Source organism: Lissotriton vulgaris, chromosome 5, assembly GCF_964263255.1.
Source record: "Lissotriton vulgaris chromosome 5, aLisVul1.2, whole genome shotgun sequence".
Classification (NCBI taxonomy): domain Eukaryota; kingdom Metazoa; phylum Chordata; class Amphibia; order Caudata; family Salamandridae; genus Lissotriton; species Lissotriton vulgaris.
The window spans coordinates 327641219-327668343 of NC_141693.1; the positions used below are offsets into that span (position 1 = coordinate 327641219).

At 46.9% G+C, this 27125-nt stretch overlaps 1 protein-coding gene across 2 annotated transcripts in view; it reads left to right on the plus strand.

Moving 5' to 3' along the window:
- TMCO4 (transmembrane and coiled-coil domains 4) overlaps positions 1 to 27125 on the plus strand; it is a 572429-nt gene that overhangs the window by 244766 nt on the left and 300538 nt on the right. For both annotated transcript variants that reach the window (XM_086921564.1, XM_086921566.1), the window contains exon 7: positions 9230 to 9373. In XM_086921564.1, coding sequence (XP_086777690.1) covers positions 9230 to 9373 — 144 coding nt within the window. The remainder of the gene's footprint in view (positions 1 to 9229; positions 9374 to 27125) is intronic.

The window sequence follows — 27125 nt, forward strand, 5'->3', positions numbered from 1 at the left end:
TGTTCCCACTGGCCTTGAGTTTACCCTATCTGCATTTCTGTCATTGACATTTTGTTTCCACATTGGACTCCCTTGTCTCCCTGCTGGTTTTTGTCACAATAATGTACGTTTTTATGTGGTAAATCATTGATGTCCTTTCTTTCATCATTGTACCATGTCGCACCTTGTGTCCTTTGACACATCTCATCCACTTCATGTTTCCAATACTCCCCTAATAAGTTATATTTCAATAATTATTTCAACGATACCCCTGTCGATCTGTCCCAATGTTATCAATCAATCAATGCATTTGTAAAGCGCGCTACATACCCGTGAGGGTCCCAAAGCGCTGAGGGGGGGGGGGGGGACGGGGGGGGGGGGCTGCTACTGATCGAAGAGCCAGGTCTTGAGAATTCTTCTGAAGGTCAGCAGGTCCTGGGTCTGTCGTAGGCTGGTAGGGAGAGTGTTCCAGGTCTTGGCGGCAAGGTAGGAGAAGGATCTGCCGGCGGCGGTGGTTTTCCGGATATGAGGAACTGTGGCGAGGGCGAGGGTCGCCGAGCGGAGGTTACTGGTGGGGGTGTGGAAGCTGAGTCGGTAGTTGAGGTATGTTGGTCCGGTGTTGTGTAGTGCTTTGTGTGGGTGGGTGAGGAGTTTGAAGGTGATACTCTTGTTGACGGGGAGCCAGTGTAGGTTTCTCAGGTGGGGTGTGATGTGGCTGCTTCGGGGGACGTCGAGGATCAGTTGTGCTGAGGCGTTCTGGATTCGCTGTAGTCATCTCAGGAGCTTGGTTGTTGTTCCTGAGTAGAGGGAGTTCCCGTAGTCGAGTCTGCCGGTGATGAGGGCCTGGGTGGCGGTTTTTCTCGTGTCGGGAGGGATCCATTTGAAGATCCTGCATAGCATCAGGAGGGTGTTGAAGCAGGACGCGGAGACGGCGTTGACTTGCTTGGTCATGGAGAAGATGGAGTTGAGGATGAAACCCAGGTTGCATGCGTGGTGGTGGGTTCGGGGGCTGTGCCTAGCGATGTGGGCCACCAGGAGTTGTTCCACGCTGATGGGGTGGGTCCGAGGATGATGACCTCCGTCTTGTCTGAATTCAGCTTCAGTCTGCTGTCTTTCATCCAGTCGGCGACAGCCTTCATTCCTCTGTGAAGGTTGGCTTTGGCGGTGAGGGGGTCTTCTGTGAGGGATATGATCAGCTGGGTGTCATCGGCGTAGGTGATGATGTTGAGGTTGTGTTGTCGTGGGACGTGGGCGAGAGGTGTCATGTAGATGTTGAACAGTGTCGGGCTGAGGGAGGATCCTTGAGGGACGCCGCAGATGATCTTGGTGGTTTTTGAGAGGAAGGGTGGGAGGCGGACGCTCTGGGTTCTGCTGGAGAGGAAGGATGTGGTCCAGGCCAGGGCCTTCTCTTGAATTCCGGCGTCATGGAGGCGTGCTGATAGGGTGCAGTGGCAGACCGTGTTGAAGGCAGCTGACAGGTCCAGGAGAATGAGGGCGGCTGTTTCTCCTTTGTCCATCCGGATCCTGATGTCGTCGTGGCGGCGATGAGGGCGGTCTCGGTGCTGTGGTTGCTGCGGAAGCCGGTTTGGGAGGGGTCCAGGATGTTGTTGTCTTCGAGGTAACGGGTTAGCTGTTTGTTGACAATCTTCTCTGTCACTTTTGCCGGGAACTGAAGCAGGGAGATGGGCCGGAAGTTCTTGAGGTTATGAGATATTCTCTCACCACCTATTATTTTCTCCCAATTCTTTCTTAACTTTTGCTTGTACTCGACATGTCTCCCACTGCCTGAACTCACTGATCGTTTCTCCTTGGTCTCCCTTCTCTTCACCGTGCTGATTTCTTCCCACATTTGTTTTCTCTCTCTAAGGCACTGATCAACTTTCGTCTGTCTTCCATTAATCGTATTAATGTCTTCTCCTATGCTCCTCAGTTCCACCTCATGCTGTCACCCCTTATTGGTCTCGCTTTCCTTAATCTCACGTATCTCGTCATTTATTGGCCGTTTACCATTTTTTCTCACTGATTTCGTTCCCTGTTTGTTTCCCCTCACCATACCTCTCTGATCTCCTGCCTTGTTGGTTTCACTTCACTGTATCTCACTACTCTTTGCCGATTTGTTTCCCTTCTTTTACTCATTAGTCTTCCTTTTCTGAACAGCGAAGATTTCTTCTACCTTCTCTCCACCTTACGGTTTTCTTTTATTTGCTTTCCCTCCTTGCTTCTCACTGTTTTCGCCATATTCTAATTAATACTTGTGTTTCATTACTATCCCTCCTCACGCAGTAGAAGGTTTTAGACAAAAGGCTGATTTAGCTTGACACCCCTTACCATAAGAGCTTTGTGCATGAGTTCACACACCCACACCCCAATGTAAAAGCTATGCCTGCATATTCTCACATGCTCTGTGTAATGGCTCTGTGATATGCCTGCATATTGTCACATGCTCTGTGTAATGGCTCTGTGATATGCCTGCATATTTTCACATGCTCTGTGTAATGCCCGTTGTCTGCGGTCACACATAACTAAGTGCTAGTTATACATACAGTCACATACCATGTGCGAGCTGTTCGTGCACAAGGACCCAGCCTGTATAGAAGTGCTGCTCTTGCATGAAGCCACAACCTTATTAAAAGCCTATTTATGCAAGGCATCAGTGGTCTTGTATCATAACAACTCATGCTAAATCATAGTCCTATATAAGGACTGCCTGTGCTTGATGTACGAAGGCCTGTTATCCATGAAGAACTTTATAAAAGTTAGCTGTGAAAGAGGTTTTACACAAACTATGTTCCGCTGTTGTATAAATGAGAGGCGCTTTGTGAGGTTTGCCCCCATGCATTACACCATCATCATCAAATACTCTAAACAATGTTGCTTTTTCTTGACCTTAAAAACTATGTAAGGTTTGCTAGTGCATAAGATCACAGATTTTACCTAAGGGCTACCCGTGCATAACATTACAGTCCCAGTAAAAGCACTGCTTAAACAATTCTTTAAAGACCCTACATACGGTTTCCCCTTTTTAAATGGTTTAGGAAAATGTAAGAATGTTGGAATCTGTTATCTTTATTCTTGGACTAGACTAGGTAAATGTTTGCTATGTCTTTCTTCCTTCGAAACCAGATATGTTTTTAGTCTTTGAAACCCTATCTTAATTCCTATAAATCCTGCTCCTCTGGTCACAGGCCAGAACTGTGTATAAGTTCATCTCCATCCACTTTGAAAAGAGTTAGTTTGTACAACATCTATATGCTTTCGGTTGTGAATATTACATTTTCTTAGCACTTTAATTCTCTCCCAAGCTTCCTTTAGTTTTCTTTGTGATGTGAAAAGAGAGGAAAGCAAATTGCTTTAGTCCACTAAATAAGGCTTTTTACAAAACAAGTGTGAACCAGTAGTTGCTCAAGCACTATCCCTGCCAGAAACTATCCTTTACCATCTCTCAATATTTGTCATCTTTTCATACACTCATTATTCATTAATACGTCGTCTCCAGCTGAGAGTATGTTGACACCCTCAGTGCAAAAGGAGGCTTTGATGTTACTTAGTAGGGTAAAAGATTTAGTCCACTCAGAAGTTTTTTTAAAAATCATGCTGTCTGACTACCTTTAAGATATCCATGGCTTGGAAGATAGGAGCCTGTGAATGCCCATATTCTAATTAAAAGACGTGCTTTTTAACACTCTGAATATATTAGCGAAGTGGTCATTTTAACATTCGGAATGACACAGGTGATACTGTGTTGGCATTGTGTATGTAGCCTGAATTATGACACCCTCTTACTCTCAATTTGTCAGCGAGTGAATCTAACTCCATTGTGTTAACCTTACAATTAAATAATAATTGGGGCTTTAATATGGCACTAAAAACCTCTTGGATCCCTGACTTGGTCATCTGGCAGCTCTCAAGATCGAAAATTCATTTATGTGATCCAAAGTTCCACAATCTAAGAGATTACCTGGAGGCTACGCAATGCGAACCTGAATCAATGTATTTTATACTCCAACAGCCACAATTCTTCTACCTGCTTTGATTATTTGCTCCCATTTTAGGATCTTACCCACAGGGTTAAATGGTGTATTATTCTTCCCGGTATGGTTTCTGACCATGGGCCAGTGACCGCGGTCATTTCTTTGGACTCTCCAAGACACGGTTCACTATAGAGGTTTACATCTAACTACCTCCCCAATTTTGTTTCTTGCACAGTATGGAGGAACAGAAGTAGCAATACTATGATGAGAATAAAACCACTAATATCTCTGTTGGGACCGTATTGGAGGCCTTTAAAGCACATTTTAAAGGCTGTTCGTTTTCTGGTGGGGAAAAGTTCATGGTTTTCTGATGGGGGGTAGGGGGCTGAGTTAGAAGGGGAGATGGGACAGTGGTATTAAAACTAAATGGATTGCAAGCATTCTTCGGCAAATACTTAAAGGAGATTAGGTCTCTGAATGAGTTGTTTGATAATGCAACAAAGAGGGAGACAAGGTTTCTGCCCCATATATTGCTGGTCCTGAAATGTGCTGAGAAGATTGACGTGGTGAGTCCTTCACCCTGCTCCCACACAAAGAATGTTGGAATGGTCCAATTGAGCTTATTGATTCAGCTCAGGGCAAGGAGATTAAGGATTTGCAAGCAATTCACACTATTACATTAGACTGTATGCAAAGGACTGTCAATTTGTGCAGACAATATACACATATTTTGATCAATTGCCATTCTCCTTGAACTCTAAGACCTCTATGCCTCTCCTACTGTTCAAAAGTGTTGGCTGCCATCCAGTCGCTGCCATTGAGAAAGGCCATATGAATTGACAGGTTCAGTGCTAAATTAATCAAAGTCTTTTCCTACATTGTAATCCTAGAAGTAAACGTTTTTAGGACTGTTGGAGAGTAGTGCCTTACCGTCTACTTTTAAGAAACTTCATATTTCTGTTCTCTCTGAGCAGGAGAAAAGATGTAAAATTGCGGGGAAGTTCTCTGTGGGTGTAAAAAGAACGTGCACACACCATTAGCACACCCGCCAAACTTTTTGTAATAACGCTTCAGTTGTTTAAATGTGCTACATTGGATTAGCCTTTCTTTCTAAGACCATATTGCCACCCTGTGGATGATGATATTTTCTAATAGCTATGCAGTGGAAGATTTGGCCTTCTGTAAAGAGTGATACTCCCCTAGACACTGATCTCATCCTAAACAGAGACCTAATGATATGTAGAAGAATACCAACAATACTTAACACAATTGAATGTTGTCAGAACCTCTTTCATAGGACCATGGGGCACACAGGGGATCCCGGTCCCAACCGTAGTGGTTGAGGCCTTTTACTCCTGATGTCCCAGGGCACGACTTACTATGGATCCTGAGCAACTGGGCCAAGAAACCCGCTCCACACTTCAGTCTCAGTGGTAGCTGTGGACAAATCTCCATCTCCCGACTGAAACCGAACTAGGGTGCGATGTCTCTGGTGGCATCCTTCCTGAAACTCGGGGGGGGGGGGGGTGAGGGGGTGGATCAATCAGGTGCAGGTCTTGGTCTGCAGGCTTGATCCACCCGTCACAGCCGCAATCTCCTGTCTGGCAGTGACCCAAACTTCTGGCAATGTTAGTACCAGCAGCTCCTTCTGGCATACGGGATTGCTGCAGTATTTACAGTTGAGGAGCAGACTCCTGGGGTGCCCTCCCCACGGCAGCCCCTCCTGGCAAATAGAGTGACAGGTTAAGGCAGATACAAGTCTTTACACTCTGGCCACAAAAAGCTCAATGGTGGCTCCTCTGGCATATGGGGTCACCCCAACAAGGCGGTTTGGGCTTGGCTCTTCCCGCACAGCCCTCACTACACAGGTCCGGTGACGGCTCCTGCACATGGGCAATGGCCAGATCGTTGCATGGCCTGTCCCTGACATCTCGCTCAGGAAGTCCTCTCAGAAGGACTCCTTTCTGGACCTCACTCCCGCCATAGCTTTCCTCTTCTTCACAGAGTACACTGGTCTTGGTAAGCAGGCAAGCACTGGTACTCTAGGGCAAGTTGTCTTAGTTTTCCCTGGGAGATGTTCTCCTCGAACAAGCCCCAAGTTCATTGAACTCTTCAGCGATTTAGTCAGCGACCTCCGCTCCCGGTATCCTTGCATCTTGGTGAAGGGGGACTTTAACTTTCACTGGGATCTGATACCCAGAGACTGTTATGCCAAACAATTGGATGAGGCACTATCCATCTTGGAACTTAAACAACTTGTAAATGTCCCCACCCATGACAAGGGCCACACCCTTGATCTGGTCTGGACCATTCACCCATCAGCCAGCCTGACGGATATTAGTCCCTGCGCCTGGTCTGACCATTTCCTGATCAGGGGCCTGATCCCAATCACAGGTCGAGTGTCCACCCTCCCCCCGAGTGGAAAGTGCTGCGTGGATGGGGAAAAATAAAAGAACATGACCATGTCGAGAACCTGCGAAATTCAGCCTCAATGAGGCTTGCACTGGGCAACCTTGACCAGGAAAGTGAGCCCCTCTCCCTAAGGCTGAGCAATGCCATTGATAAAGTCACCCCTGCACGTAGGGAAAGAGTGAGGAATATAGGCAAAGTGACCCCCAGGTTTAATGAGGCTTTAAGAGGGAAGAAGCAAACCCTGCACCAGCCCGAGAGAGCCTGGCGTAAAGCATATGACCCAGAGGCTCTGTCCGAATACAAAACCGTGCTGATAGCCTATAAAAAAGCTGTTATAGCCAGGAAAGCCGAATACTATGAGTCCAAGATTCTGGCTGCCGACAACAAACAGAACAAGACCTTTCGGATTTGAAAGGAGCTGAGGCAGTCAGCAGAACAGAAACCCCCTGTCTGCCTGGAAGACTGCAATAAGTTCCAGTCCTACTTCCTCACTAAAGTCAAAGACCTCCTGATAGACATCTACAGCACCCCTGTCGTACACTGCCTCCCAGAGGTGGACCTCAAACCACTTGCATATAACAAACCCCTGACCTTCTTGCCAAAGCTAAATCATGATTCTCTGAATTACTTAATGGGCCAGGTCAAATCAGGGTCAACAGCGAATCCAGGTCCCCCCAGGGTGTTTCGAATGGCACTCCCTGGGGTAGAGAGCGAGGTTCTTAGCCTGCTAAATCGGTCACTTGAAACTGGCCAGGTCCGACCAACTTTAAGAAGGCCAGAGTCATTCCCCTGCTGAAAAAACCTGGGGCTGATTCAAAGAACCTTAAGTACGTTAGGCCTATCTCCCAGCTCCCTTTTCTGGCAAAGGTGCTGGAACAGCATGTGCTGAAAACCCTATCACACCAGATCGAGGTAAATCAGCTACTACAAATAAAACAGGCAGGTTTTAGGGCCCATCATAGTACCGAATTGGTAAGGCTGGCAGTGACAAATGAACTTAGGACCATGGTCGACAACAGGAAACCTTGCACCCTGGTCCTATTGGATCTGTCTGCGGCATTCGACACGGTCAATTATAGCCAACTCCTGTCACGAATCTTGGCGCTGGGCATCCAGGGCACAGCTTTACAGTGGTTCTCGTCCTTCCTGTCAGACCGATCCCAACAGGTCCAACTGGCTAATCAGATGTCCAACACCGGCGAGCTCTCACGCGGGGTACCCCAGGGTTCAGCGTTGTCCCCCCTCCTCTTCAATGCTTATCTTCAGCCTCTGGTGGCTGCACTGAGCCGCATGGAGTGGCAAGTTTTTAATTATGCAGATGACACCCAAATTATCATCCAGATTGACAACTCCCCCACAGCCCACGGGCGGGTGCAGAATATCCTGAAGTATACGGTCAACTGCATGACTTCCAACTCCCTTAAAATTAACTCGGATAAAACTGAGGTCCTGGCAATTAACATGGATACCAATCCTTGGTGTGACATCTTTTGGCCACAAGAGCTTGGCACTATCCCCAAACCAGCCCAAGTGGTAAAGAGCCTTGGCATAAAAATCGATGCCAAGCTCTCCATGGCTCACCAGGTATATTCCATGGTGGGAACATGTGTGGACCTGTTAAGACAGCTACGACGACTCGCCCCCTCCTTTCTTTTATGGCACTCCGGATGGTAGTGTCAGCAATGATTGTTTCACGTCTGGACTATGGTAATTCCCTGTACATTGGCCTCCCGGAGAAGCTGCTTGCAAAACTCCAGGTATTCATGAATGAGGCTGCCAGACTGATTTTCAGACTCCCAAGGCGGGCACACGCCACCCCCCTACTGCAGCAGTTGCTCTGGCTCCCGGTTAAGCAAAGAACCATGTTCAAAGCACTTTGCATAGCCCATAAAGCTATCCACGGCCAGGCCCCAGTTTACATCAGAGACCGACTGGTAAGCTATGTAAGCCAGGATGGTCCCTCCGCTCCATGGATGCTGGCCTGCCCCCATTTTAATACCTCTTCAAAAGGGGGCAGGGCCTGTTCCTCAATGATCCCCCCCCAACTCTGGAACAAGCTACCTGCTAGCCTTCGTAAAGAACCTGTCATGCTTCCATTCAGGAAGAAACTAAAAACACTCCTTTTTGTTGAAGACTGGGGCACTACCTAAGCCAAGTTTTCAAGGCACACTCCTGTAGATGTGCCCAGGTTGGGTTCTCTCTCGCAGCGCTTAGAGACCTGTCGGTAATAATGCACTTTAGAAATCCCATTTAACAATAACAATGTTCCAATACCCAGCAGAGAGACTAGCAGGCCTTTGCCCCAGTCCTGGTCACAGTCAGAAGTCTTGTAGAGCTTCCTCTTCTCACAAAGCCTGTCTGCTTGGCAGATTAAACATTTTGGCCTTTCAACCCCACCCTCTTTCAGTCCATTTCCAGACATTAAATTTGATTTAGGGCCTGAGACACTGACTTTTTATGTTGGGCTTCTGCTTCTTTTAAAGTGTACATTTTTCCTTTTCTTCTTTCATCTTGAAACGCTGTCTGTCACAGCAGGAAAGATTCTGAAGTTGATAGACCCACAACACAGTTCATGGGAGTAATCCGAGTTCACACTTGAATGTCAGACACAGAGATGTGTGCTATCAAAGGGTTAATTTTGGACTCCCAGTCCTACTTTTTATGATTCCCCTATTAGCCCTTCCTGAGATGTGTCCTGGCCCTTTTCTTGTGCTATATCATTGACCTAGTTGTGATGTTGGATCTCCTTTTGCTCATTGGTCTGACCTTACATTCACATCAGCTTTTATTAGTGATCTTGAACCACCTCGCCTCCTTATTCTGATCTCTCTTTTCTGGCTCTTCTGACTCTCTCTTTTTCCGCTTAGGTCTGACAGGGGGGCTGGCAGCCCCTTTTGTTGCTGCTGGAGCTGCAACTATTATTGGAACTGCAGGGGCTGCTGCCCTGGGCTCGACAGCTGGAATTGCCATCATGGCCTCACTCTTTGGAGCAGCAGGAGCAGGCCTGACAGGTGAGAGGTGGTCTAACGTGTGAAAGAGTTTCTTATAAGTGAGAAAGGGTCAGTAGGGTTACAGGGAAGTGATGAGCATGATAGCGACTAGTAGGTGTAAATATTCACAGATGAGACCATCGAAAAGTGTACATCTCAGGGTTTACTGTCAGAGATCTAATCCGAGAGGAAATATATTCTTTATCATTATCTCTAAAACATGCTAATATACTTTACAATCTTCCTTGCAGTTTTAAAGAATTCTGGAGCAATTTTAACAAGCATTCACTAAGCCTATAGGTCTGTATGTTGTACACCAGCCTTTTTGCTCTGTCAATGCTTGCTTAGTTTTGTCCTGGTTTTTGCAAAACGTACTTTTTGGGGAAGTTGCCCGTCCCTCATTAGTTAAAAAATGTTCTTTAAATCAGTGCCTAAAATGAAAAATATTTTTGTGTTAAAAAAGTTCACGCTGTGATAGTCCCTGGCACATAAATGAGCTACTTTGTGTGTGGATGGGCCGCTTATGAAGGGGTAGAATGCTGTCAATCACAGACAAGTTTTCCAATGACCGCACCCCAGACTGTATGGGCGATAGAACAATGCAATGACACAATAACTGACCACTGGAAGAAGAGGGTTTATGAAAGCCCTATTAATTATGTATATTATCATATTATTTTAGTAAAATCATATGGTTCTGGCTAGTGGAGAAGTGTGGCTCAGGGGTTAGAGGCGGCAGACCCGGAAGCTGAGATCGGCCCTGGACCAGGGTTCAATTCCCCGCCTCGGCGGGTCTTGGGCTCAAAAATTCCACGGACATGATAATTCTCGCTCCGGTGCCTTCTCGACTCACGGGTTCACACTCTGCGACTCTGGGCAATAGCTTGCTTAATCTCCACAACGGCCCCTCGCGGCGGGATGCCTGGCTTTCACCTTGTGGATACCCTGCCGGGGTTATCTCACAGGGGAATACCAGGACGGGTTCCCTAAGCAAGCGCCGGGAAACCCTTTGTGGGTAGCTGTGCGCTATATAAGCTCAAATACATTTACATTTACATTTAGTGCCTGACCTAATTTGTTTTAGGTATCATAGTTTCTTCACGTTTTGCTAGGTTATTTCATAATAAAGTTTCTTGAATAGCTTTGCAGAATATTTCTATATCCTGCAAAATGATGCAATAGAGATGTGATGGATAACCATAAAGCTATATATATACTGTGTAGTTAATAGATGATATTATTTATGGAAACCTCAGATGAAATACATGAAATTCTATCATCTATTTAAAAGCTATGAATGTAAATCACGGACTTTAACAATTTATACTTCAAATGATAATGATGTGGTGATACACATAAAAATTCGAATCCTGATTTGTGGGCAAATATAAAATCATGAGACTCATGTCACTAAAATATGAAATTGAAACTAATAATATATGTCTAGTTTATTGAATGGCATATTGTATTTGTACAGTTATAAGTTTATTGAATTGCACATTAAATTGATTCAGTCTTGAATTTTAGCCTTTAAACTTCAAATCATCTGTCTCCCCAACCCTTGACCCACTCCTGATATTTTAATGAAACTCCGAAGTACATATATGATTATATACTCCCGGCTGGAAGTAGAATCAATAGAACTTCGAAATGTAAAATATTCTGAAAAATGTTTTTTGCACTTTGCACATATATGGGTGAATTCTTTGGACACAGAGGTATTTGAAATGAAATTACATACCAACAGCTTCGATATATAATAGTGAAACTATTTAAACAGGTTACAATTGATTTGGTAGAAATAGTAAAAAATGTATAACTATTCTGCACGAAGTATGCAAATTGTATCTCTGTTCAATTACAATATACATTTCTGATTGAGAATTACATTGCATAGGAATTTACAAAGTGCACAGACAGAATTTAAATGCATGTAATCTGTTTTACGTATATTTTATTCGCTGTTGGATTGTTCAATGCTTTGAAAGTATCTCGTTCATTTTTACTACTGTGACCGTGGCCAATCACATGGGGTCTAGTTCTTTCAAAAAGTAGGAGGGTTTTGTACACTAATTACCAGCGATCAAGGCGTCAGGGAACGCCGAAACGCGTTTGGTTTGTGGCACAGCAATGCACTATTGAAAATATGATATAAAAAATACCAGCGGCTGCTGAACGAAAAACGAGTCAGTCTCTCTCTATTCTGTGGAAGCGTGGTGAGAAAGGCTACGTGGAGAGTGGAACCTGGATATATATATATATATATATATATATATATATATATATATATATATATATATATATATATATATATAACAGCAAGTTTCTTTACAAGAAAGAAGGTGAGTCGCACTCCTGAAGGTGATTTCGAAAGTCTTATTTTGATAGCAGTTTTCTAGCCGTTCTGTGTCCCAATGCATTTCGGTCTAAACATAGACCTTTCTCAAGGGGACTAGTGGCATCGGCAAAAGGAGGAGAGGTTAAATGTCGTTGGCCTCATGATTTGCGTATTTTAACCCCTCGGTGGGCGTCACTCTAGGGACTTGATGGTGTGATTGCCCCCTGGTGGGCGCCGCAGTCGGCTGGTCAGCTGAGGCTCTCTGGTATTCGTAGTCCGCTCCTGCCTCCCTCATTGCTGCCCCGTGGGGGAGCGATGCACGGAAATCATGTTCTTTGCTGCTTTTCACCTTCGCCTCTTAATACCTATTTTCGAGGTGATGAGGGCCTGTAACCAAGGTCTGGTCCCTGGCGGCTTCCCCTGCCTTGAATTGCTTGCGCAGTCAGAAGGTTTGGATCCAAGTGCAGGCAGTAGTGGGAGCTCCTTTGTATGGCGGTGCCTTCTCTGCGGCAGGTTCTCTGCGGCAGGACCCAGCCGCTTTATATGACAGCAAGTTTCTTTACAAGAAAGAAGGTGAGTCGCACTCCTGAAGGTGATTTCGAAAGTCTTTTATTTCGATAGCAGTTTTCTAGCCGTTCTGTGTCCCAATGCATTTCGGTCTAAACATAGACCTTTCTCAAGGGGGCTAGTGGCATCGGCAAAAGGAGGAGAGGTTCGATGTCGTTGGCCTCATGATTTGCGTGTTTTAACCCCTCGGTGGGCGTCACTCTAGGGACTTGCCCCCTGGTGGGCGCCGCAGTCGGCTGGTCAGCTGAGGCTCTCTGGTATTCGTAGTCCGCTCCTGCCTCCCTCATTTCTGCCCCATGGGGGAGCAATGCACGGAAATCATGCTCTTTGCTGCTTTTCACCTTCGCCTCATAATACCTATTTTCGAGGCGATGAGGGCCTGCAACCAAGGTCTGGTCCCTGGCGGCTTCCCCTGCCTTGAATTGCTTGCGCAGTCAGAAGGTTTGGATCCAAGTGCAGGCAGTAGTGGTGCTCCTTTGTATGGCGGTGCGTTCTCTGCGGCAGGACCCAGCCGCTTTATATGACAGCAAGTTTCTTTACAAGAAGGAAGGTGAGTCGCACTCCTGAAGGTGATTTCGAAAGTCTTTTATTTCGATAGCAGTTTTCTAGCCGTTCTGTGTCCCAATGCATTTTGCTCTAAACATAGACCTTTCTCAAGGGGGATAGTGACATCGGCAAAAGGAGGAGAGGTTAGATGTCGTTGGCCTCATGATTTGCGTGTTTTAACCCCTCGGTGGGCGTCACTCTAGGGACTTGATGGTGTGATTGCCCCCTGGTGGGCGCCACAGTCGGCTGGTCAGCTGAGGCTCTCTGGTATTCGTAGTCCGCTCCTGCCTCCCTCATTTCTGCCCCGTGGGGGAGCGATGCACGGAATTCATGTTCTTTGCAGCTTTTCACCTTCGCCTCATAATACCTATTTTCGAGGCGATGAGGGCCTGCAACCAAGGTCTGGTCCCTGGCGGCTTCCCCTGCCTTGAATTGCTTGCGCAGTCAGAAGGTTTGGATCCAAGTGCAGGCAGTAGTGGGAGCTCCTTTGTATGGCGCTGCGTTCTCTGCGGCAGAACCCAGCCGCTTTATATGACAGCTTGTTTCTTTACAAAAAAGAAGGTGAGTCGCACTCCTGAAGGTGATTTCGAAAGTCTTTTATTTCGATAGCAGTTTTCTAGCCGTTCTGTGTCCCAATGCATTTCGGTCTAAACATAGATCTTTCTCAAGGGGGCTAGTGACATCGGCAAAAGGAGGAGAGGTTAGATGTCGTTGGCCTCATGATTTGCGTGTTTTAACCCCTCGGTGGGCGTCACTCTAGGGACTTGATGGTGTGATTGCCCCCTGGTGGGCGCCGCAGTCGGCTGGTCAGCTATATATATATATATATATATAATATATATATGGCTTTATGGTTATGGTTATCCATCACATCTCGTGGTTGGTGAATTTCAACACCAGGAGTGGTAATTGGATATATATGTATATATATACCAGTAGGTAGATATAGTTATGACCTACTTTCCATAGGAAATCAGCAACATTCTATTTGGAATAACTTTGGCGCCGGTTGACAAATCCTCGCGAAATTTTTAAACTTGGTGGGTCGCTCCGGTCTGCTCCTAGCCTGAAAGTCTTGGGGTGATTCGTGAGGCAGGGGCTGAGAAAAAAGGGGGGGCCCAAAACATGTTTTCCCCATGCAATTTCCCATAGGACCTTTAGCAACAGCTACAGCCTGAACTGCTGAATGGAATTACACCAAATTTTGCAGAGATGTAGTCCTCAGTTCAGACTCGTGCCTTTTTTCTTAAATGGTGTAAATCCGTTCAGTAGTTCCTGAGAAAATTACAGTTAAAAGCATATATATATCTATGGACGCGGTGGATCCGCGGACCCAGCCGTGCACGAGCTGCATTCTAATTGGCTGTCAACACTCCAAATCAAAAGTGTTGGCAGTCATCTTGTGCCTCGGGAGAACCGAGGCACAAGAAACCTAATAAACAAAAGCGAAAAACGCGAAAAGGGTGCGCGGATCTTGCCGATTAAAAAAAAAAGATGAAGTGCGGGATACCGCACTTGGATGATATTTAGCCCCGGGGGGCCAAATCCCGGGGGCATGCTTACAAAAAGAAAGTTTGGGGGGCCCAATCCCCCCCCCTCCGCAGCCCCGGGGACCGCCACCCCAGGGCTTAAAAGTTTAATGTGGGGGGCCTCAAAGGCTCCCCCGGGGACCGCCACCCCCCCAGGGCTCCATTCCATTGGCCTTGGTGGGGGGCACACAGCCCCCCCGCAGCCCCGGGGACAGCCACATATATATACATATATGAATGTGATACCTGTACTGTGATTCTTATAGGGTTTTTATGAGATTGTGATGTGTGATGTTTTAATCTAAATAAAATATTTTTTTATTGTTGACATATAAGGGTTGTACATGTGATTGTTGGGCTCTACCATATGGGCTGCAGTGTTTGTGGTGAGAGGGTGTAACGCAGGGGCGACACAATCCTTTTTGTGCGCCCAAGCATTGCACCGAGTGATCTGATAGAATTCTCTACCAAGGGATAACTCTTTCTACCTTTAAGTAGTACCCTATTCCCCTGGTTTGGCTTAAGCGGTCTCTCTCTCTTTTTTCACTTATACATACCTATACATTAATTGTAGTAGCCTAAAAAACACATTTAGCACCTGATTCAGTGTTTGGCGGTTGGGGTACTCCATCAGAGAAGCAACTGATATCCTGTCCGCTGTATTACAATTGCATTATATCCTATGGCACTTGTAATAAGGCACGCAGGATAGCCATCATCTGTGTGACTGAGTATCCCATCTGTCGAACTCCGAATCAGCCTCTTAAGCTGTATAGGATATCAGGGAAACAAACCAACTGATGTTACTTGACAAATTAGCAATTAATTTGAAGATATGGGAGAACCAGCTGCTTAGTTTCAATGTCGAACAAGTAAAGAACAAGAGACAACACGGGGTTCTTGGAATTTTTGGTAATCTGGTGGTTCACTTATATTACCTCAAAAAGAAAATTCACTTATTTACCTTGCCGGGTAACATCTTTTAAGTAATAGACCTTCTGTACTTGTCCCACCTATTACGATCAGTTTGTAGACAGGAGATTCCAGATGCTCGCCATGGCATGCTGTTTAGATTACAGTCCCTGATAACTCCCGGACAGCCGCAGCTTTCAGGGTATCCCCCCCCCACCCCCATCCCCCAATAGTTGACTGTAAGGCGACCCCCCTGCAGTCCTTTCACAGGGTTGACGTCTGACTTGCAGACGAGGAGTTTCCAGATGCTTGCCATGTGCTATTCCGGTTGATGCCCAGAGAGCCAGGCGCAACGGGTCCAGGGAGCCGGTTAGGGATGCGGTCGGCAGCCCAGCCAGCTAGAACAGCAGGGTCATGCGGGCTGACATGTGGCTGGTTCTCTCCACTAGAAGAGCACTGCAAGAAGTGGGAATTCTAACTCAGACGGTACATCTCAAGTAACTTGCAAGAGGAAAGTTGCAAGCACTTGCTCTGTATTGTAGCAGGTGGGATGTCTTCGAGGCCCATGAGGACTGAGCAGCAACGCCCATTCTGAGTTCCGTCCCATGGCAGAAGAATGGACGCTCCTACACATTTGCAAATACAAACCTTATGCAGGGGTAAGGAACCCTGACTGGTTTTAAGGACCTATGTGTCAGCAATGGAGCCTGCATAGCGGCCTTGGTGACCATGGCAACAGACGCTTGCAACAAGCGCTCGCCATTGCGGGAAGGCAGCAAAAATAAACACGCAGCGCCCTGTCTCCTTTTGAGACAGCCCATCTGGACTGGATCGCATGGCTTGTTTATACAACACTCCTCCTTGCGATAAGAAAGTGCTTCACGACAGCCGTGAAGCAGGCGATCCAGTCCGGGTGGGCTGGAACAAACAGCCAAAGGGAGGCAACCCAGAAAGCTAATTTCCAATGGCATGCCACCATTTAGCATAAACGGTGACGCCAGCCAGCCAGTGGAAATGAGGGGCGGAGCTTCAAGCCCTCTTCTCAAAGTCCTGTCTCACAAAATCTCTCGCCGAGGCGAGCAGCTCTTTGCGCTGCAACGCCACGCAAGACCTAAAAAACGATGCAGAGACAGCAACAACTTCACAGTGTGGTCAGTACTCGATGAGAAAAGCCTGGCACAGTTTCCCTTCCTGACCTGCAGGCCGTAGCCCCTACATATACATCATCAACCGTGCCAACTCATTTTCTGATTCGTTTTTGCCATCCAGCAGGACACTGGGAAAATATTCTGTTAGCATGTCTTCTCTTTAATGCAGTACCTCTTTCAGTATTACCCCTTCCTCTAAGGGCATATTTTTGTATTCTTTTGTTTGTCATTTTTAGCATTGGACAAAAAAAGTTGTGGTTCTCATCTGGGCCTGGCATACACTGTGGGCATCAGGCAGTTGACCAACAGAAGATCTGCAGATCATGTATGAGCAACTTCCACCCATTGAGTTCCTGTCTATTCTGTGTTGGTCACTAACACTGTGACTTATGTCACTGTTGAAAAACAGCATGTGTGAGTAAATTACCCAGGCAGATTTATTTAGAAACAACTAGCACATAAAGAGTGGCTTAACCACAAGAAAGAATTATATTACACTATTGTTTGTACATATCAAAATACAGATTTAATACATATTATAGATACATTCGATAAAATTGGTACATCATTATACACAAAAGATAAAAAAGCATTGTAGCATATGCATAACTTCAATCATATAAGTAATCTTATAGTTAACAATTGTTGGATGGTTTCCTGTCTGTTGTCTACGCGTTTCGACACTCTTAAAGTGCCTTCCTCAGGACTGTACCATCATGCTGTGAAAGATATTTATAAAAAGGATATGTTTACTGTATTATATTTCAGTGTACATAACAAATAGTATTATAATTAATACAACATGTGCTAGCTACTAGTTTCTTCACAGGTTGATAATACCGCTTACATTTTTCATGGTGTCTATCCCATATGACATTTTCGTGATTTCTATATGTAACATGATATTTCTTTGCACATAAATAGCAATACTACAGTTGCAACTCATTTCATTTATATAGAAGCATACTGGTTATTTCATATGGTCACTCTTGATCCATATTTGAATATCCTAAATATACCAGAGTAAAAACAAGAAGATTAAGAAAAGAAAAAAGGTTGACACGATTAAGATTGGGGACCAGGTTGATAGGGAGATAGAAAGAAAAGGATAGGTGTTTACCTCGTATTCTGCAGTTGTGTGTTAGGCTAGTGTATTAACTATACAGTAGACATTTTTGGCTATTTATATTGTCCTTGATTATCGTCTTTGAGCATTGGCCTAATTTCAAATACATTACACAGTATATAAAGATTCTAATGGCTAACTAACTACATGTATGTATATTAAAACAGTATGTGAAATCTTTTTTAATTCAAAACCTATTATTTTCAGCAGTCATGTTATATATGCTTACCAATTATTTAGACAGAAACGAATACAATTCAGATGTTATAGCCGATTGATGCCAGATCATGTATGAGCAACTTCCACCCATTGAGTTCCTGTCTATTCTGTGTTGGTCACTAACACTGTGACTTATGTCACTGTTGAAAAACAGACCAGTACCCTAGAAGACCCCTGTCTTCGTCATGGGAAAAAATCTGTTATATACTGGTTAGAGGGATTTGGTACCTTGCATGTTAACAACCCTGCAACGCCTGCTTATTCATTTTCTAAGTGTGATTTCATAAGCACACTGTGGTGTTCATAGGCTGCTTCAGAGGGCTTTTGCAAATGTCTTTTGATTACAAAACACCAAGTCATAAAATGTTGCCTCTTTTGATTCCTTATGAGCTTTTCCCTAGTGACAAAGTTGTGACAGTATCATAAAGGGGTGTTGTGTATTTCAACAAACATACTCGGAGCACTCTGGGGTCGATCAAGCTCCAAATGTTGTCTCCTCCGGAAGTTTGATTGGACCAATGCCAAATCCCTTCCATCTGAGTTTGGTCATAGCTGCTGTGTCCTGCTGACATTTCAATTGTTCTGTAGTTTCTTGGCTCTGCTGTGGCCTTATCCAGTATCCCAAAAGTGACAATCCCTCATCTGGTACTTATAAGGAAAAGGGATTAAATTGCTTAAAAGCAAACTCAGCAGCGTCTAACAAATAAAATTAGAAAGAGAATGTCAATTGTACAATGATATTGTATTATAAGCCCCCATTCAAGGTGCGACAAATAACATTTATAAACCAATCAATATGAAAGAAAAGAACAATTCGAACGAAAAAAGAAAGAGGCAATGAAAGAAAATAAGTGAAGAAGAGATCGAGTGGTCAGGAGTCAGCCAGGCATGCGGTTAAAGAATAAAAAAGACAAATGTAAAACAGAGATCTCATAATCTTAATATTAATTCCTACCTTTTTTCTTAAATGTAGACCGGTTCTCATAGTCATCAGGCTTAAAATCTTTTAACCCTAGTTTGGTCAATAGTTTTCTGAATATGCTAGCTTTCCCTTAAAGAGTTCCATACAAGAAAGGCAAGTGTATTTCCCATGGAAGGCAAATGTCTGACCATCCAGAAATATACAGACACCCTGTCTATCAAAAACATTTTTTTTTTAGGATATTGAACAGTGCCAGGACTTGCACCATATTAAATACTATTGGTATTAAATACCTTCTCCATCTGCACTGAATGTAGGAGCCCATAGATAGATGGTGGGATCCATTAACAGAAGACTTGATGGGCCTCAAAGAAATCCTATTCTCAATTTGATTTGCACGCAAGTAGTTAACCAGGCTCAAACATCCAGGATGGTTAAGATATTTAATTAATTCTGGACTGGTCACTACCAACTGCATGGTCAGAGCAGTTGACACTAGCGTGGTGCTTTAGCGCTATGCAAGGATGAGATCCAAGGGCTTCTCAGGTGATGGACAGACCTCTTTGATGTATATGATATTTGATGGGTATCACCTGTTTTTATAGGAAGGCTGATTCTGTGCTGGAGCTCTTTAAAGAAAGGCAAGTCATGGCTCTTTCCTTCGGCCTTTCTTCTCCTGCAAGACAGCACCCTTGTAATATTGGCCCTTTTCTGGCTATTCCAGAGGTTTGGCGTACCAACAACGCCAAGGCTCACTGTCCTTACAACAGCACTTCTAGGGTCGGGTGGGGATCTAGCAGACTATCTCCAGGCCAACAGGGACACCGAACATCCCAGCCCCTACTCCCTGCAGCATCAGCCGCCAAGCCACTTTAGTTTACTCTTAGTGGCACGTGACCACTCTGTGTGAATCAAACATTTCCTCCAAGAGAAGGAACTACGACTTCAGACAGGTGGGTAATCCAGATCTTCCAATGGGCCTATGCCCTGCCATTGCTTTTTGTCCTGCCACTACTTCCACCCACATCAGAGCTTCTTGCAGAGGAACACCATCTTACGTCAAGAGATGCAGGCTTTGTTGTTCAAAGAAGCCATAGAGAGTACTAAGGTACCTGAAATAGGGACTGGCTTTTACTCTAGCAGAAGAAGAATGTAGAGCTTTGCTCTATTTCAGAACTCTACTCTCTCATCGCTTTCTTACGGAAAGACAAATTGGAAGACGCTCTGTGATCTCGACCCACGGGTCACGAGCCCCCTACTCACCCCGCCCCGCCTATCACCCCTCCGCAAACCCCTGTATCCAGGCACACAAACCGAATCAACCAAAACAGCGTCCATGACGACAGAAACCCCGCCCCTCTCTCTGTTGCAGAACCCAATCAGGAACGACGAAGGACCGGAAGGACTTCCCCCTGATCCCGGAAGTCCTACCTCCTTGCCGACAGCCGGATGTAGAAAAGACGGAAGAGGAGAGGAGGAAGTCGTCGAAGGATCGTGGCAGGAGCTTTCGGCTAGTGCGGTGACGGACGGAGAAGACGGGAACGGAGACATCGAGGAGTGGTCCGAAGATTGGTGGAGTCCCACGGAGGTGGCTGAAGAGCGGCCGTAACTCGGAGGAGAGTTACGGCGGAGCGCGTGAGTACCAGCTACCTTCTTAAGGCACGCTAGGTGCTCTGTGTAAATAGTACGAACCCCTCCCCATGTACAAATACTCCCGCTGTCCTAGGCACGTCACCAATAGCCCCTAGACACCTTGTATATAATAGCACTTAGCACTGTACAAAGAGCACCCCGCTTCCCCCCCATGTACACTTCTTTGTTCTTCTCCTTCCCTGATTCCATCCCGTACCTTCCTCACTCTCCTTTCTCCTCCTCACACTACCGGGTAACGGTGACGGTCTCGATTCTCTAGTCCCAGAGTGACTAACGGCTCCTCTCTCTCTTGTTGCCCTCCGAGGTGTCTTCCAACCATACCGAGGCTTCTACACCCAAGACCCGGATATCCATCGGACCCTCATCACACCAGGAGGAACCCGGAAGAAGACGCGTCTCCCTTGTTGAGTGTTTTATCTGGGACTCTCTCTCACCGTTAAGAGAAAATAAAAACACTATAGCCCACTATATCCGGCCTCCTCGCCTGCTTTACCAGTCCGCCGACCGCCCACGATCACATCTGGTGTCAGAAGTGGGATCACCTGGAGGTATGGAGGCCGTGATGAACAGGATGGCGGAATCCCAAGACCAACTGGGGAAGTTAATGGAGCGGTTCCTAAAGACCGCTGAGGACGACCGCGGCCAACTTCATGATGTATTGAAAGGACAGGGAACCACCCACGAGCAGGCTATGGGAAAGCTGACCGATGTCCTGGGTCATCCGAGGCCCATGACCTCCTTGCCTTCGGTGGTTCTCCAGAAATATGTGCCTTGGGAAGACCCGGACTTCTTTTTTACCAACTTCGAGCGGCTAGCACAGGCCGCCGCCTGGCCTGTTGACCGTTGGGGTCATTATCTGGGCCCCCTACTGACGGGCGACCTGCAGGCCGCATACCAGCAAGCGAACATCCAGGGTAACAATCTGTATGCGGACATTAAAAAGTGTATCCTCGAAAGGCTGGGCATCGATGATGAAACGTACCGAGTGCGGTTACGCCAAGCAAAGGAAGGGCCCCAAGAAACCCCCAGAGCCCTTTCCTTTCGGATTAAAGACCTAGCCAACAGGTGGCTGAAACCTGATACCTCTACTAAGGAGGAAATCCTAGAGAAAGTGTATTTGGAACAGTTCCTGGCGTCTTTGCATCCAGGCACGCAAAGATGGGTACGCTAACATGCCCGGCTTACCCTAGACACTGCAATTGAAATCGCCAGTGCCTATAGTCGTGCCCAGGAGGGTCAATGAGGAAAAGAGGAACACTCCCATAAACCTCATCACCCCACAGGTCTCCGGCCTCCTCATCCCCCTGTACAGAGAAGACCAGAGCCTGCCCTACTGTTCCCTCCCCCTGTGTTGCAACGCCTGTCAATCCTGGACCTCAATGTTATAGTTGTGGAGGATTTGGACACATCGCCAGGGTGTGTCCTCACAAAGACGAGCCGATGGAAGTGGGCCTAGCCCGAAACTATGTATGTTCCGTTCCCGGGGCGACACCACCTCCGTTCCGATGTCCGGTGAATTTTGATGGACAAACCCTCATGGCCCTAACCGACACCGGGTGTAGACAGAGCGTCCTCAGACCTCAGGACTTGAATCACCCTGTTAATCCTTCCTCCAACATGGTCGCCATTCAGTGTGTTCATGGGGATACGAAGAGGTACCCAACCACCCAGGTACAAGTCCAACACCCCAAAGATCCCGGAACCGCCCTCACCGTCGGGCTCATACCCGCACTCCCGGAGCAGGCAATATTGGGAAGCGATTATCCCGGATTACCAGGACTACTACAGGACACCACTGAATCCCTGACCCACTGGTGGGAAGAAGCTCCCTTTCCAAAAGGGTTGTCCTCCCCTGTGTTGACACGCAAACCACCTAAAACCAAAACACAGAAGAAGAAAGAAAAGAGAGAATACACAAGCGCGTTCCCCGTGATCCCGGATGAACACCCTTGGCAAACAGACCGAGAATTCAGGGCTGCACAACAGGAGGATCCTATTCTACAGGAAGCATGGGGAAGGGCATTGGACCAAGAGGATCCCCTTACCGTAGGTCCCTACTTCTTCAAGAAAAATGGGCTATTGTACCGCAAGGGAGGGGCCCAACAAAAACCCCAACTCCTGGTCCCTGGTCCCTTTCAAGAGAAGGTTCTGTTTCTGGCCCATAGCCACCTGCTGGGGGGCCATTTTGGTGAGGAAAAAAACAGTCAGACTATTCTAGATAAATTCTACTGGCCTGGGATATACCAGCACATTAAAAAGTACTGTAAGGAATGTCCGGTATGTCAAAAACACAGCAGATATCGGCCTCCAAGAGCCCCCCTACAGCCCCTTCCCGTCATTGACGTTCCGTTCAGCAGAGTGGGGATGGACATTATAGGACCCCTGTTGCCCTCACGCAGTGGGTGTCATTACGCCCTGGTTATAGTGGACTATGCCACACGCTTCCCGGAAGCCTTACCTTTGCGTCAACCCACCACCCAGAACATTGCCAAAGCCCTCATCTCTGTATTCACTAGGGTGGGGTTTCCCCGCGAGATACTGACAGATCAGGGTACTCCCTTTGTCTCTGCTTTGATGAAACAGGTATGCTCCCACCTAGGGATTAAACAGATCAGAACCTCGGCCTACCACCCCCAATCCGATGGGCTAGTCGATAGATACAACGCCACCCTAAAACAGACACTTAAGAAACTACTGGGGTTGGAAGCCAAACGGTGGGAGGATATGCTACCCCTTGCCCTGTTCGCCATCCGTTGCGCCACACAGAGCAGCACCGGTTATTCACCCTACGAGCTACTATATGGTAGACCCCCTCGCACCCTGTTGGACATGGCCCAAGAAGCCTGGGAAACTGAACCAGACCGCACTCGCCCCCTCCCTGAATACATGAGTAACCTAAAAACTCACCTATCTGTCATACGTGACATAGTCCGACAGAATCTGGAAAACGCACAAAGCAAACAAAAGGGACAGTACGATAAAGGCACAAAACCTCGAGTCTTTTCAGTAGGTGATTTGGTGTTGTTGATGTTTCCCTCCTCTGACCAAAAACTCCTAGGACAGTGGCAGGGCCCTTATACCATCCTTCGACAAGTGACCCCTGTCACATATGAATTAGACCTGGATCCCACCCGTGGTATAACACAGATTTATCACGTTAACCATCTGAAGAAATGGGAAGGCCCTCGCCCGGTCCTGTCCGCCTCATCGGCCCCTGTTCCTCTCTCCTTTACCCCCTGTATTGACCCTGAGTTAACCCCACAACAACACCAAGAGCTTGAAACAGTCCTGTACCCGTTACGACAGGTGTTCTTCTCATCCCCTGGCCATACCACCATCACGGAACATGCCATACAGACGGTCCCTGGAAAGGTGGTCCGACAAAGACCTTATCGGGTCCCCGAAGCCCGCAGGGCGGTCATACGAAGAGAAACCGAACAGATGTTGAAGATGGGTATAATAGAGCCGTCGGTGAGCGATTGGAACTCACCGATCGTCCTTGTACCCAAACCTGACGGGTCTGTCAGGTTCTGTATTGACTTCCGCGAAGTCAATAAAATATCCTCCTTCGACACGTATCCGTTGCCACGTGTCGATGAAATGGTCGAGCGCATAGGGAAGGCCAATTATATCTCCACGTTGGACCTCTGTAAGGGGTATTGGCAGATACCCCTCAGAGAGGAGGATAGAAAGAAGACGGCCTTCTCCACCCCAGAAGGATTGTATCAATTCCTAGTTCTCCCTTTTGGTCTTCATGGCGCCCCGGCCACGTTCCAGCGGGCCATGAATCGCATCCTCAAACCCCACGCTAAGTATGCAGGTGCTTATTTAGATGATATCGTCATCTATAGTGATACCTGGACCCAACACCTGGAACACCTCCACCAGGTCATCTCCTCCCTGGGATCACATGGGTTCACCATAAACCCCGCCAAAACAACCCTAGCGGCCCAGACCGTAAAGTATCTAGGATACCTCCTGGGTGAAGGACTGATACGACCCCAGAAAAGCAAAACCGAAGCAATCCATTCCCTTCCCTTTCCCCAGACAAAAAAAGACCTTCGGGCATTTCTGGGCCTCTTGGGGTATTACAGACGATTTGTACCAAACTTCTCCCAAAGGGCAGCCCCACTTACGGACCTCTTAAAAAAATCTGCTAAAACCGAAGCCTTCCTTAAGAATCCCACTCCATTGTTGTGGCAGGCCTTTTCCGATTTGAAAAACGCTCTGACATCCAGTCCTGTGTTGGTGAGTCCCGATTACTCACAACCCTTCATCCTTCAGACAGACGCCTCGGAACAGGGACTGGGGGCAGTACTTTCTCAAATGGACCCTCATGGGCATGAGAAACCCATACTCTACCTCAGCAGGAAGTTATTCCCCCGAGAAAAAAAACTATGCTGTGGTAGAAAAGGAAGCTTTGGCCATCAAATGGGCTGTGGAAAGCCTCCGATACTATCTGGAGGGAAGACAATTCACAATCTATACAGACCACGCTCCCTTAGAGTGGATGGCTAGGAACAAGGGCCACAATGATCGAGTCCTCCGATGGTTTCTGTCACTTCAACCTTATCATTTCACAACCCTACATCGGAAAGGCGTAGACCAGGGCAACGCCGACTATCTCTCTCGCTACCCTGTCTCCTCACCGGGTACAAGAAAGACAGCTAGGGGAAGGGAATGTGATCTCGACCCACGGGTCACGAGACCCCTACTCACCCAGCCCCGCCTATCACCCCTCCGCAAACCCCTGTATCCAGGCACACAAACCGAATCAACCAAAACAGCGTCCATGACGACAGAAACCCAGCCCCTCTCTCTGTTGCAGAACCCAATCAGGAACGACGAAGGACCGGAAGGACTTCCCCCTGATCCCGGAAGTCCTACCTCCTTGCCGACAGCCGGATGTAGAAAAGACGGAAGAGGAGAGGAGGAAGTCGTCGAAGGATCGTGGCAGGAGCTTTCGGCTAGTGCGGTGACGGACGGAGAAGACGGGAACGGAGACATCGAGGAGTGGTCCGAAGATTGGTGGAGTCCCACGGAGGTGGCTGAAGAGCGGCCGTAACTCGGAGGAGAGTTACGGCGGAGCGCGTGAGTACCAGCTACCTTCTTAAGGCACGCTAGGTGCTCTGTGTAAATAGTACGAACCCCTCCCCATGTACAAATACTCCCGCTATCCTAGGCACGTCACCAATAGCCCCTAGACACCTTGTATATAATAGCACTTAGCACTGTACAAAGAGCACCCCGCCCCCCCCCCCTGTACACTTCTTTGTTCTTCTCCTTCCCTGACTCCATCCCGTACCTTCCTCACTCTCCTTTCTCCTCCTCACACTACCGGGTAACGGTGACGGTCTCGATTCTCTAGTCCCAGAGTGACTAACGGCTCCTCTCTCTCTTGTTGCCCTCCGAGGTGTCTTCCAACCATACCGAGGCTTCTACACCCAAGACCCGGATATCCATCGGACCCTCATCACACCAGGAGGAACCCGGAAGAAGACGCGTCTCCCTTGTTGAGTGTTTTATCTGGGACTCTCTCTCACCGTATCCTACTGTTAAGAGAAAATAAAAACACTATAGCCCACTATATCCGGCCTCCTCGCCTGCTTTACCAGTCCGCCGACCGCCCATGATCACACGCTCATGTTGGCCCAGTTTCTGTGTGCCCTAGATCTGGGAAACTGAATGGTGGCTTTGGATCTGCAGGGCGCTTACTTTCATATTCCTGTTTTCCCACAGATGCTACAGGCAATTGCATATAGGCCGGGAGCATTTTCAATTTGCCATTCTGCCCTCAGCTTTCCTAGTTACCGTGGATGTTCGCAAAAGTGGTAAACGTAGGTTTGGGATTCTAATTTACGCCATCCCACCACCTTGCCCAACTTTTCTTTCCAGATAAAGAGGTGTTAAAGACCAGAGAGGCCTTTTTGCCCAGGGTTATGATTCCTTTTCACATTGAGCCGTCCATCACACACCCAAACGTTCCTAACTCTGCCGCACCCCTCGAAAGAGGAGAAGAGACTCCATAGGCTGGACCCAAACATCTTTGAGCTTTGATATCGATTGTACCAATGCCCATCAAGAGGATGATCAGCTTTTTGTCTGGGGCAAAGAAAGGCAAGGTCATGCAGAAAAAGGACTTTGTCAGGGTATATAGGCCTCTGCATTACAATCTGCTATGCATTGGTGAAGAAGCAGCCTCCTGAAGGACTGGGAGCCCATTCCACCAGGCCAAGGCTGCAACCACTATGATTGCATGCAGAATATCTGTTCTGGACATCTCACAAGTTTCAGCATTGGCATCCATGTACACAATTTTGTGAAATACTACTTCTTCACTGTCAGGTCCTATAGTAAAGGCATTTCACTTGATCGATCCTGCAGGACTTTTTGATCTGAATCATTCCACAGACCTACCACCCTAGGAGGTATTGCTATGGAATCTATTTTAAAGGTGAGAAATCTGTTGTTATAAATATCTAAAAGAAGAACACGTTACGTACCTTTAGAAACACATTTCCAATGTGTACTGTTTGTAACTGCAGATTCCTTACTGCCCTCCAGCCGCCCTGTTCTGATCATCCTCTCTAAGCTACAATCCTGAACCGGAAACTTGGTGTAATCAAAAGCTGGCCAGTGTTAAGGCACCCCCACATCCTCTTGACTGAAACTAGTCACCTAGTTGTGCTTACGAAGGCTTGGTACTGAGGCTATGCAATTACTGGCCGCCCGGAACTTCTCCACTAAGGCCAAAAATCACTCTTGAAAAAAAGAGCGGGTCTGGGTTGCATGGGGAACCCACTTTGTTGAGGA